Genomic DNA, 13261 nt, shown 5'->3' with positions numbered 1-13261 from the left:
GTGCTTGTGTCTATGTAATTGGATTCTTGAAATATATTTAATTTTTACTATGTGTTATTGAAATCTGATTTACAAATCATAAATTTATATATGTATATTTTTAAAATATAGTTTATTGTCAAAATGGTTTCCATACAACACTCAGTGCTCATCCCAACAAGTGCCCTCCTCAGTGCCCATCACCCATTTCATGTATTTAAATTTGAATCAAATTAGGGAATTGTAAGATTATTCTAAGATCTCTCTCTTTGCTTCCTGTTGAAGATATTTGCATCACAAACATTTTTGAAGATTATTGGGAAAGATTTAAAAGTTATATAGCTTTCTACCTGTTATGGTTTTAGGCATTTGTTTTTAAAATATACTAAGAACTACATCTAATGGTCTTGTGTCAGGACTTACATTAATAAAGTTTTGAAGCCTGTAAAAGATTGATAGGAGCATAATAGAGTTGGTGAAAATGGATAAATTGCTTCTAAAACTTCCCTTTCAGAAGAAAGATGAAAACTCATTAAGACTCACAATGGTTGTTGTTTTTTAATTCTTTTGAGAAAAGGTGTTTGGGTGGACTGGTGAACTAGGACCTGGAATTTACTGGTTAATTCCTTCTACAACTGGCTGTAGGCTGAGGAAAGAAATAAAACCAATAACTGAAGAAGCCCAACTTGTATATAGAGATGAAACAGGGGAATTATTTCTTACAAAGGAATTTAGGTAAGTTGTTTATTGAGTTAGAACTTAAAATCTAGACTGGTTATAGATTAGTAGCCTGTCTTCTGTCCTTTTCCTTTGGCCAGCTGCCAGACCATCCACAGATTCTAATTCAATAACTCAGTTCATTCACTAGGCATCTGAAAGTGATTTTCCCTTCATGAATCAGGGATTGCCTCTCATTTATGAGTTTGGCAAGTCAAGTTGAGTCACACATCTACAGATTTCTACCTGACTAGACACTTCCTTAGAAATAGATACTGCTGGGTTGCCTGGGTGGCTCAGTTGGTTAAGCGGCTGACTTTAGCTCAAGTCGTGATCTCATGGTTGGTGGATTCAAGTCCCGCATTGGGCTCTGTGCTGACAGCTAGCTCAGAGCCTGGAGCCTGCTTCAGATTCTGTGTCTCCCTCTCTCTCTGGCCCTCCCCTATTCATGCTCTGTTTCCCTCTGTCTTAATAATAAGTAAAAACATAAAAAAATAAAAAAAGAAAGATACTGCTAATTGTACCATTAACTTAGATAAGTGTCAAATATGAAATCCAAATACTTGGGTAGTTTCCTCATACCCGAGATAATATCTGGTAGAGCGGAAGAAGAAAGTAGATTGGAGAAAAGAGAAAAGAATTACGGAATTACTATTCATTTCATTCCTACTATGTGTTGAGATACTGTGGTTGTTTTAGAAGCTTGTTTGTCTCGTATTAGACTGAATAAGAAATATATTTGGGTATGTTAAGTTCACAAAAATTGTTTAACGTCTTGATATTGCTTCCTTTTGAAAGTTGTCCTCATAGAAACCTTCAGTCTAGTTGCCTTGGAGACAAATAATTTTCTATTTTTAATTTTAGGTCAACTTTATCAGATATATTTGAAGTAATTGATTTAGATGGAAATGGTCTTCTTAGCCTTGAAGAATATAATTTTTTTGAATTGCGAACAAGTGGTGAGAAATGTGATGAAGATGCTTGGGCTATCTGCCGAGGTGAGCACTTTTCTTCTTAATGGATATATAAAAAATAGCTCCCTTTCATCCTTAAGAAGTAAAATGTGTAACTTCTCTATAGAATATTATTATAGCAGTTAGGACAGTTAAAAAGTAGTAGCATTGTATATAGATCATAAAAATGTAAATATTTTCCTTAAATTGATAGTTGGCATAGTATTCAAGATGAAGGAAAATATCAATTACTTAAATGTAATTTCATTTTTAGCCTGTGTTCTTTAGATATTAGAATGGAAAAAACTTTGTCTCAACTTTTCATACTAATGGGATGGAAATGGATCCCCAAACTGTGCCCAGGAGGGGGCAGCAAAGAGCTAATAGGCTAAAGTTTGACTAAAAATTAAGCCGTTTCCAGGGAATTCTTTATATATGTTAACAGTTCTTTAGTGTTTTTTGTATTTGAGTTGAATTATGAAAGCACCTCCATGGCGATATGGGAATCAAAAATACCATGATGGGCAAAGAAAACTATTGAGAAGGGGACAAATTCTGTTGTCTTTAGGGAGGAGTTTGGAAAGAGAATAGGGCTTATGTGTTTAAACCAAAGACTAAAAGATCAAAGGGGAAAACCAAAAAGCCAGAGCCAACTGTAGATCACAAAATAAGAAGGCCAGAATGCATTCAGGAGACAAATTAACTGACATATTGCTGTCACTAGGGTAGTAAGGTGTCCTACTCCTTTGGTTCCTAAAATGGTTTAAGCTTGGCAAAGTTAGTGAGTCAGGTGGGAGTTTGATAAATATGTTTATCTAAATAGCAAGTAAGGTAGAAATATTAATACAAAGGTTTTAAAGAATATATCTTTTTAACTGAAAGAGATATACTGTGTAAACTTTATATATAGTATACTTAGCAATAAGAAATGAATATTGATTTATACTATTAAACTTAAAATAAGATTCATAATATAGAGAATATTATTCTTAGGAAGATATAATCATCTTATAACTTCAAAAATACAATCTTTCAGTTCTCTATTGTAGCACTAGAACACATTCAATAAGAGTGAATCATACTGACTTTTTTTATGGTAAAGTTTTTGATAATAAAATTTGTTTAATAATTTAATTAAATTAGGTAGAATTGATAGTTAACATTTTTTGAGAATTTACCTTATACCAGTTGGCAGCATTCTATACAGCAACTCTCTGAGGTATGTACTATTGTTATTCACATTTTACAAAAAAGGAAACAGAATCAAAGAGGGTAAGTCACGTGATCAATGTTTTATACCAAAAAACTTTCACAGATGAGTTTTATACCCAAGCAGTTAGACTCCAGAACGTTGAATACCCTGCTACAAAAAAATCCCCAAGAATGGTTCACCTAAACAATTATTTGGAGGGAGAATGGTCCCTTCACCAACATCAGTATTACTGCAAAGAATCAGGCTTTCTTAGGTACTGAAGGTTTTATTTTTCTAGTCATACATAATATTAATTTTATCCATCTTTCCCCTTGATAATAAGAAAATGTATTATTTATCTCTAAGATCATTTTAATAAACTTTTTATACTTAAAGGTGCCTTAATTTTTATCATTTTTTATTAATAGGCTTTATTTTTACGGTATTAGGTTTACAGTAAAGTTTGAATAGATCTCCTCCTCCCCTCTACCAATTTCCCTTATTTTTTTAACATCCTGCATTAGTATGATACATTTGTTAAAATTGATGAACCAATACTGATGCATTTTTATTAACTAAAATCCATAGGTTATATTAGGGTTATATTGTGCTGTACAGTTCTCTGGATTTTTACAAATACATGATGTCTTATACCTGGCCGTATAGTACCACACAGAATACTTTCATTGCCCTCAAAATCCCGTGTGCTCTACCTAGTCATCTATCTCTTCAGCCCTTCGAACCACGGGCGACCACTGGTCTTTTTACTGTCCCTGTAGTTTTGCCTCTTCCAGAGTGTTATATAGTTGGATATCTTGCCGTGTATAGCTTTTTCAGACTGCCTTCTTTCACTTAGCAGTATGTATTTAGATTTCCTCTTTTTTTGGCTTGATAATTCATTTCCTTTTTAGCACTGAATAATAATTACATTGTGTGAAAGTATCAGTGTGTTTCTTCAGTCACGCTAAAGGGCATTTTGGTTGTTTCCAATTTTTGTTAATTTTAAGCATAGGTACTATAAATACTCATGTGCATATTTTTGCGTGTACATAGTTTTCAGCTTGTTTCTGTTCATTTAAATTCAATGATTGCTGGTAGAGTAAACCTATGTTTAACTTTGAAGGAACTACCAAATTGTCTTCCAGAGTGGCTGTACCATTTTGTATTCCCACAGGAATAAATGAGAATTCCTGTTGCTCCACATCCTTATCTGCATTGTGGTGTTGTTAGTCTTTTTTGGGTTTTAGCCATTCTAATAGGTGTATATCTTGTTTTAATTTGCAGTTCCTTAATAACATATGATCTTCTCATATGCTTAACTACTATCTGTATATCTTCTTTGATGAGGTGTCTGTTCAGCTGGTTTGCCCAGTTTTTGATTGAGGTATTTATTTTCTTACTGTTAAGAGTTCTTTGTATATAGTGAGTACAAGTCTTATGAGCTCTGTTTTGCAAGTATTTTCTCTTTGTCTGTGATTTGTCTTTTCATATTCCAAATAATATCTTTCACGGAGCAAAAATTTTTAGTTTTAATGAACCACTTAACCATTTTTTCCTTTCATGTGTCATGCTTTTTGGTTTGTGTGCTTTTGGTGTTGTATCTAAAAACACAAAGCCAAACACAAAGTCACCCAGATTTTCTCCTGTTATCTTCTAGAAGTTTTATAGATTTGTGTTAGGAGTCTGTGGCCCGTTTTAGTTAATTTTTGTGAAAGATATAACATCCTTGTGTACATTTATTTTTTTTGCCTGTGGATGTCCAATTATTCTAGCACTATTTATTAGTTTATTAGTAAAACTATCCTTTCTCCTTTGAATTGACTTTGCTCCTTTGTCAAATTTTGGTTCAGTATATTTATATGTGTCTATTTCTGGGTTCTCTCTTCCACTCATTATTTCTCTCATCTTTTGCCAGTACCACACTGTCTTGATTATGATAGCTTTAAAGAAAGTCTTGAGGTTGGGTATCAATGAATTTATAAAAAGTTAGTGGAGGATTAAGAATTTTAACTTTAAAAAAAGAATTTTACCTTTTATTTTTTATTTATTTTTTAAAGAATTTTAACTTTGAAAAGTCTGATCGATTGATAGTCTTTATAGTATAATATATTAGATGCATTTTCCTTGACAGTAATTGTATTAATATCAAATATTTTTTTCATCTTTCTTTGTTACATGGAAGCTCCATCCTCCAGGTTAGCAGCTACTATTTCTATGATCTAATTTAATCTACATTTACTTTTTTCCTTGCAAAATTCTGTGTCAGTTCCTAAACTCTGTAAACATTTTAAACTATTAATCAGTCAGTCAGTTTTAAATAGTTATGTCTCTGCTACTTTTTTCACAATGATACATACAGAAGAGATATCTCAAATAAAGAGTACCCATTTCCCTTGGCTATATTACAGCTGGAAGGAAGAAAATAAAATATTTCTTGTTGGGCAGTTAACAGAATATAATCCGTAATGAATAGCTGTTTATTATTTATATTACAGACAAATTCAGGAATTACACATGCATAGATACTTTGAGGTGAATTTAGTTTTGCTTACAAATAATGTTAAAATGGATTTATTAAATTTATTAAATAATAATATTGAAATAGATTTATTTGTCTGGACATTCATTCATAGAATACAAAGTGTTCCTCATTATCTATCAGATTTTTAAGGACCAGGGGACAACTTGGTTAAAATTAGAATAATTAGGCATATAGCAGTCCCCTTAAATCTGGCACTATCCACATATCCCTTTTGAAACACCATGAATTTGGGGGTATTACATCAAATGCATCCAAGTTCTGCTGGCTTTAAGGGGTAAACATATATGAAGCATTTTAATTTTTAAAAATATATATCAGTATATATACTTTAAATAAGCAAGCAGGTTGGGACTTACCCAGAAAAATTACAATTTACTCTAATTTCAATATATTTGTCATTTATAACTTCTGATTTAGTTTGAAAACCAAATCATGTACTGTGATGGTGCTTTATGCTGAGTTGCAGGAAATTAAAAAAATGGTATCTCACTCGCATGTTTTGAGCCATTCCCATTACATTTTTATATTGCTCATGGATTCATAAGGCCCCGATTAAAATAAATATTTGTGAATAATAATATATAACAGATATTTATTAAATGTATAAGTTTTAAAATTATGTAAGAAAGAAACTTTTGGTTGCTTTAACAGACAATTTTGATACAAAGAAGAATGAACTAACAAGACAGGGCTTTATGGATCTCAATCTAATGGAGGCCAATGATAGAGAAGGAGATCCTCGTGACCTTTGGGTAACCCTGCACTCAATGGGCTACAATAAAGCTCTGGAACTGACAGAGGTAAAGCAATCTGAAAGTTTTGCAGTGGTTCTAATGTACATAGTATTTTACTCCATGAACAATTTCCTGACACCTGACTTTTGAATTGGGCACCCAAATCCTTGAACTTTAGTGTATGAATGAATGAATTGTGGTTGCAGCAGTGTTTTCTGCTAGTTTGTGCAAGTTCCTATTGTTACCTGAAGTTTAGTTACTGCTAATATTTAAATCACTCAGGAACAAAGGAGTTTGAACATATAATATGGGGGAAATTTTGGTAATTAAAAAAATCCTATTTTTTAGTTGGTGGGGGCTATTTTAGTTGCTAAAGTTTCATTTCTATAGAGAAATGAATAAAGCCTATCTTAGAATAAGGGGAAATGTGTCTGTATGAGAATTGGAATTCTGATCTTTTGACAAAAGATACTCCTTGGATTATTATTTGTAAAATACTTGGGATGGTGCTTGGCTTATGTATAGCACTGTGTATTTATTAGCTATCATTATTAAGACTTTAAGTAAACTGGAAAAATAGTAAAAATGAGACGTTACTTCTTAAAGTCTATATTTTGTGTCAGGTTTAAAATAAAGAATTTGAGCGTTTCAGGCCATGCATCAGATAACAGTACATTTGTTGTTTATATTCTTAAAAATAATATCTGTCCTCTCTCTAAATAAATCAACTTAGGAGGGTAACACTAGCTTCAACACACTTTAAATTTGGGGGGTATTGAGACTTTGGTGTAATTCCTAGCTTTGATATCATTGAAAATCCCTCATAAACCTCTTTTCTGAGAAGTTCTGAGAATAAATTTTTGCCATTTTTATTAATAGGAGGTGAATAGCTACAGTAACTTTTTATATCCAACTTTATTCATTTTTTTAATGTTTGTTTTTGAGAGAGGAAAAGAGCGCACATGAGCACGTGTGGAGGAGGGGCAGAGAGAGAGAGAATCCGAAGCAGGCTCCACACCATCAACTAGAGCCTCATATTGGGCTCGATCTCACAAATCATGAGATCATGACCTGAGCCAAAATCAAGAGGCAGATGCTTAACTAACTGAGCCACCCAGGCACCCCTATGCTTTCACTTAAGAAAAGAAATTAGTAATGAGCAATTTAAGACATTTTATAGCATTTACTGATGTCAATGACCTTTGAAACCATAGGCAAGAAGTATTTCCGAGATAAAACTTTTTTCTTTTTAAGTGTATTTATTTTAAAAGAGAGAAAGCAAGAGAGCACACACATGAGTGGGAAAGGGGCAGAGAGAGGGGGAGAGAGAGAATCCCAAGCAGATTTCATGCTGTCAATGCAGAGCCCAACACAGGCTCTATCTCAACAAACCTTGAGATCATGACCTGAACCGAAATCAAGAGTCAGGTGCTCCTGAGATAAAACTTTTTAAATTTAAAGTTTATTCTTCATTTATTGAAAAGTAATATAGAAACACCATTGAAAATGTAAAAGGTAAATATATATATACATATATATATGTAATGAAAATGACAAAGGAATGAGACCACTTTTTAATAACTGAAATAAAATGACAAAAATGAATTGATTATTTACTGTAAGGGAGTATGCTTGTCAGTTATAGTCTGCCCACAGAGCAGAATGTTCCTCTTATTTAGTAGGGAAGGGTTTTGAGGAAGGATGGTTACTCAGGGGAGACTTGATTGGTTGGCACTCACCAGTGTTATTTATTCACATGAGTCTGTCTTGATTGTTTGACTTCCAAAAGTGAGGAGCTGATATTGGTGGGCTTACAAAAATGTGTTTATCGAGATGAGTTTTTGCAGATCTTTTGAACAGGTTTAAAACTAGTTTTGATGACTATTCATTATCATGACAACAGAATAGTCAGTTGTTTCCTAAGGTTGTGGGAGCTTTTTAATTCCCAGCTTTCTCTTTTAATTTTCATTTGGTTAAAGTTGTAGAAGAAACTTTCAAATATTCACTTAACCACTGTTGTTGGTTCTCCTCAAAGCAGTTTCATCTGCAGAGATATGATTTTCAGTTTTGAAGTTATCATGGTTTTATCCTGTTTTTGTCATTAAGGTATTTGTTGGGACAGTGACTATACAGAAGCATTTGAAGACTCTAGACAACATTAAACTCTGAGACAAACAAGTATAACTAGAAGTATTATAAGAAGGGAGTAGAGAGCACTCCAGAATCATGACCCCAGGTTTTCCAGGCTTAACTAAGAAAAGTCCCAAAGCCTCTTTAAATCTACTTTGTATATGACCTTTTGTATTAGCTTTTTAATTAATCATAAGTGGTTTCAATTGCAGTGTTAATTCAGTTACAAGAAGTGTTAGTGTTGGGGCACCTGGGTGGCTCAGTCGATTAAGCGTCCAACTTCAGCTCTGGTCATGATCTCACTGCTCGTGAGTTTGAGCCCCATGTCAGGCTCTGTGCTGACAGCTCAGAGTCTGAAGCCTGGGTCAGATTCTATGTCTCCCTCTCTCTCCTGAACCTCCCCTGCTTGTGCTCTCTCTCTCTTTCTGTCTCTCAAAAATAATAACTAAACATTAAAAAAAAGTATTAGCATTGGTGTAGACTCCTCCCTGGTTGGTCAAAAGAAAATCAAGACCTTTCTATTATATATAACTGCTTGAGTTAAAGAATTTAAACTGGTTTGTTGTGCCCCAATAGTTAGGCTATATTAATTATAATTACTATATCAATCAGCATGAAGGAACGATTTTTTTTTGATGACCATCTAGAATGGTATAACAGCTATAAATAGGATCCATTTCTTCAGCAGTCTTTTTCCAGGAAGGGTTTTATGGGTATATGTAAGAAAATATAACCCATTGAGGGTGCTGGGGAGTCCTGCCTATGGAATGGCCTAACAGCTGTACAGAATAATTAATTACCTTTGATTTTGAATCAGCATTAAATAGTCTGATTTCCGTATAGTAGCTGTGTAAGTAAGCCTTAAAGTTAGAAAAGGAAATTAAATATCTAATATGACATATATTAGCTTTAAACCAAAGTGGTACTGTGGCTTAAAGGAGGTATTATAGATTTGCTTGAGATTATAATTTTCTTTCCTTTTCTGTGAACATTATCAGTTAATATCCTAACAAAAAAAATCAGTTTCTTCCTTTTTAATTATTCAGTTCATAGTACTAAAATCTTCTAAGAGTATATGAGAAGGACAAGCTAAAAGGGAAAAGTACAGCTTTAAAGTTACGATAAACATATTAATAACAAATATTTATTTTTAATTCTATCAAAAGGCTAAAACAACATTTACTTTTTCTTTCATATCAGGCATGCCCATTTGTCATTGATATCTATGCAGACAAATGCAAGCCAAGAGTTAAAGCTGTCCATATGGAGGCATGTAGTGGGCAACTCGAGAAGGCCATTTGTAAATCTGTCCTTAACAAAGGCGATACAAGAGTAATGGATGGTTATGAAAATATAATTGTACATACTTACAAGCATGACACCTGGATAACATCAGTTATTGAAAACAAGGTATTATTTATGAGGTGGTTCTCCTCAGAACTGCAATGTTTACTAATATGTTCTATCTTCTTTTTTATTCTGTTCTTGCATAGTAATTAATATCACATTATAGTAATAAAATTTATAATGGCAATTAATTATTCTCAGATTTCTAATTCAAGCTAAGCATGCTAATTCTTATGCATTTTTAAAAGTTTGAGATTTCTTTTCTCTTAAAATATTATGAAAATTAAATATCTGGAGGTTTCTGAAGAAAGAGCATAACCTGGGTAGAAAGTATTTCATTTAGTTTGTTGCTGAAAATCTTCATACCTAATTATTTTAAATGATAGACATCGAGTTTAAAGAAATATAAACAAAATAAAGAAAAAGTTTAGCCCGACTTTGTTTTACGTACTTTGCAACATCAGAAATTTTATTGACTATCTTGTTTTATCTAATATATTCCACTGTCCAGGACCTGTTTTTATTAAACCAATTATTGCTAGCTTTGACTACCATTCTTTCTACTACTGATATTGCAGGTTAAGAGAATGCATGCATAAATGCTTAGAAATACCCAGTTTTCTAGAAACATAAATCTTTATAAAACCTAACTCAAGATGGCCGGATTTTTAGTACTATTCGCTTATTTCTTTTTAGTTCCTGGGTGAGACTTACATTATTTTTCTGCCTGTCATAAATTCCTTAAAGTGTGTAAGGTTTGGCTGAGTGTTGAGTCAGTGGGAGTCAATGTTATGTAACTAACTCTTCTAGTCACAATAGAAGCCTCTACAAGTGTAATATGGTCTCTGTTTTCAACAAGTTTATAGCCTAGTTGGGAAGACAAAATTCATACTTTTGAAAGAGATCTGAGAAAATTAAATGTTAATTTATAATGTTTATACGTGTAATAGTTTTATTGCATCTGCATCTCTTATAGTTGATGTTAGTTTGGACTACCGAAGTTGGGGAAGGACTTGTGATGAGTAGGAAGGGGACTGTGGTTTGGAATTTGACAACAAATTAGGATTAGATACGCAGAGACACAGCAGAGAGACAGTGTAAGGAGTAACATGTGAGAGAATTAATGTGAGGTATAGAGGAAAGAGTGAGAATATTCACTATGCAGAAACAGAGAACTTTGTTTAGAGGAGTATTATGAAGGCAAAGAGCATAAGTAGGATGGGTCCAGATTATATATATTATCTTGAAAATGAGGTAGAGGAGTTGGACTTGACCAAAACAGCCAGGGTCCCCAGCTGGAGATTCCTGTCTTCAAGTGAATCATAAAGCTTTGGAGGGTGATTCCTAAAAGAAAGGCGTGTGCCTTCCTATCTGCCCTCTTTTTTTATTAGAATTAAAAGGGTGGATGGGAGTCACTGTCGTATCACAGTTTTCTGTTCTGCAGTTACCTCTCTCAACCCTCCATCTCCTTCCTTTCCCTCAAGGAAAACTAAACTTCCCTTCACCACAATGATTAATAATATTTTAGAGCTTCCTATTTGCCAGGCCCTTTACATGTATTAACGTATTTACTTTTCACAACAACCCAATGAGTTAAGTACTGTCCGCATTTTACACACAAGGAAGCTGGGGGCATTCAGTAACTTACAAAAGGTCACATGCTGAGTAGTAGAACTGAGAAATGAATCCAGTAGTCTAATGGTATTTTGCCCCTTAGAAGTCATTAGGGAGTGCTCGTACCTTCTGTAACAGGGGAACACTTTGGCTCCTACATTTCTTTCATTCATCAGCTTCACACCACTTTCTCTTGCTTCCTATCTGTCCTAGAGGCTATCTATTATCTGTGATCTATTATCTTACATACCACTTCTTCTATAACCAGACTAACCCAGACTGAACTAATGTTTCTGTTTCTGTAATATCTTCTATGTTTCTACAGAAGCCTGTGAACACCTCTATCACAAGACTTACAAAGTGTTTTGTAATAATCATTTTGTTTGTTTGTATTATTAAAGAAAAGACTGGCAACTTATGAATTTTTTTTTAAAGTCAGATAATAAAGTGATTATTCATATCAACAACGAATTAAGTAAAAACTGCGTGAACAACAGAGGACTCAACATATTTGCAGTAGAAGTGGCACCAAAGTCTTCAATGGTAATGCATTGTTTTCTAATTAACCTTTTGTTTTAACAAATCTTTGCTGTTAGCACTATGAATAAATGGAAATATAAAATAAAGTATAAAATTATTTTAAGTACGATATTATATGATCATCATCCTGTATTGGGAGTCAGGAGATTTTGGTTTTAGTCCAGTTCTCACTATTTGGTTGAGTGATTATGGGAGATTCAGTTAACCTCTCTGTTCCTGCTTCTTTAAATGTAATATTAATATAATATTACCAGCTTTAGGTTCTTCATAATGTTAATGAAAAGATGAAAATAAAATGATGTACATGAAAGCCCTTTGTAACATCATATAGAAATACAAAGTAGTGTTTATGGTAAATGGGAATTTTGATAATATAAAGTCTTTTTATCTACATTATTAAGATTTTCTAATCTAACCTGAAAGAGAAAATGCTTCTAAATTTTAGATAGCCATCTAAGTCAAGAGCCAGGAACAGCTGCAGTTTCTGGTGTTAGCAGAACCGTGGGTTTCTAATTTGACGAGGAGTTCAAAGGCAGGGACCCTGTACCTGGTCTAGTAAAGGAAAAAAGGAAAAAGCCTTCTATTCCTTTCCTTTCTTCCTCCATTCGGTCTATGACATCTGAAAACACTTTAGAACCAAAAAAAGAGAGATTCTACAGAATCCCAATTAGGGTTTTAGAACATGCTTAGTGAGAAAAGGATATTTACTCCTCTTTACCCACATTTATACATACCAACTATCAACTACTATATTTTAGTAGAATTTAGGCTGGATTATCCTGTTAGACATTAGATCATAGATTGTAGGTTCCTAAGGACAAACGCTATAAAATTTTATCTTCACAGGGATATTTTTTGCATAGGGTCTAGAAATCTTATCCTGTTTAAAAATTTGTCAAAAACAACAATATATAAAAGGAAAGTAAAAGTTTTCTATTTTTATTATGCAGGTTTGTCAACATGTAATGCCTCTGAATGAACGACAAGAATGGATATATTGTTGTGTATATTCCCTTATATCTTAAATATTGTTTTTTACTTTGAGACTGTCAAACTAAGAATTGTTTCAGGTTTAGTCTTTGTTGATCAACTAAATGCTAACTGATATACATAAACAATAACCTATTTAATACATATGTATGTATATTTATGCCTGTGTTATATACTTTATTATTAAAAAAGAAATAAATATAAAAATAAGTAATAATCATTTAAATATGTGGCTTTCTTATTAATTTAATGAGAAAGCTGGGCACATATCACTTACCAGTAGTAAATCAAAGTAAAATTACAGGTAAGCTTTTAAAATGTAATAGTGAATTCTATAAAATCCTGTATACTTTTGGTTTAGTATTACTCATCAAAAACAAACAAACAAACAAACAAAAACAAGAAAACTCAAAAAAAATGTCAATGGGCCAGCTGCAGCTAGTGCCTTCTCACCCTGGATTCTCGCTGTTCTGTCCCAGTAGCCTGACAGATGACAGACTCTTGTCCGTGCCACTGTGTTTAT

The 13261-nt window shown here is 33.1% G+C and overlaps 1 protein-coding gene across 2 annotated transcripts in view; it reads left to right on the top strand.

Annotated features, from left to right (window-relative positions):
- Positions 1-12898, top strand: part of EFCAB7 (EF-hand calcium binding domain 7) — a 40993-nt gene extending 28095 nt beyond the window's left edge. Inside the window, exons 9-14 of one of the 2 annotated variants that reach the window (XM_029949636.1) lie at positions 557-714; positions 1561-1694; positions 6035-6183; positions 9448-9657; positions 11644-11751; positions 12699-12898. In XM_029949636.1, the coding sequence (XP_029805496.1) occupies positions 557-714; positions 1561-1694; positions 6035-6183; positions 9448-9657; positions 11644-11751; positions 12699-12773 (834 nt within the window). In that variant the 3' untranslated portion in view covers positions 12774-12898. Of the gene's footprint in view, positions 1-556; positions 715-1560; positions 1695-6034; positions 6184-9447; positions 9658-11533; positions 11752-12698 lie in introns of those variants that run through there. The other variant, XM_029949637.1, reaches the window with a different exon arrangement.
- Positions 12899-13261: the final 363 nt, after the last annotated feature.

Source organism: Suricata suricatta, chromosome 8 (genome assembly GCF_006229205.1).
Source record: "Suricata suricatta isolate VVHF042 chromosome 8, meerkat_22Aug2017_6uvM2_HiC, whole genome shotgun sequence".
Taxonomy (NCBI): domain Eukaryota; kingdom Metazoa; phylum Chordata; class Mammalia; order Carnivora; family Herpestidae; genus Suricata; species Suricata suricatta.
This window is presented reverse-complemented; position numbering and strand designations above follow the sequence as displayed.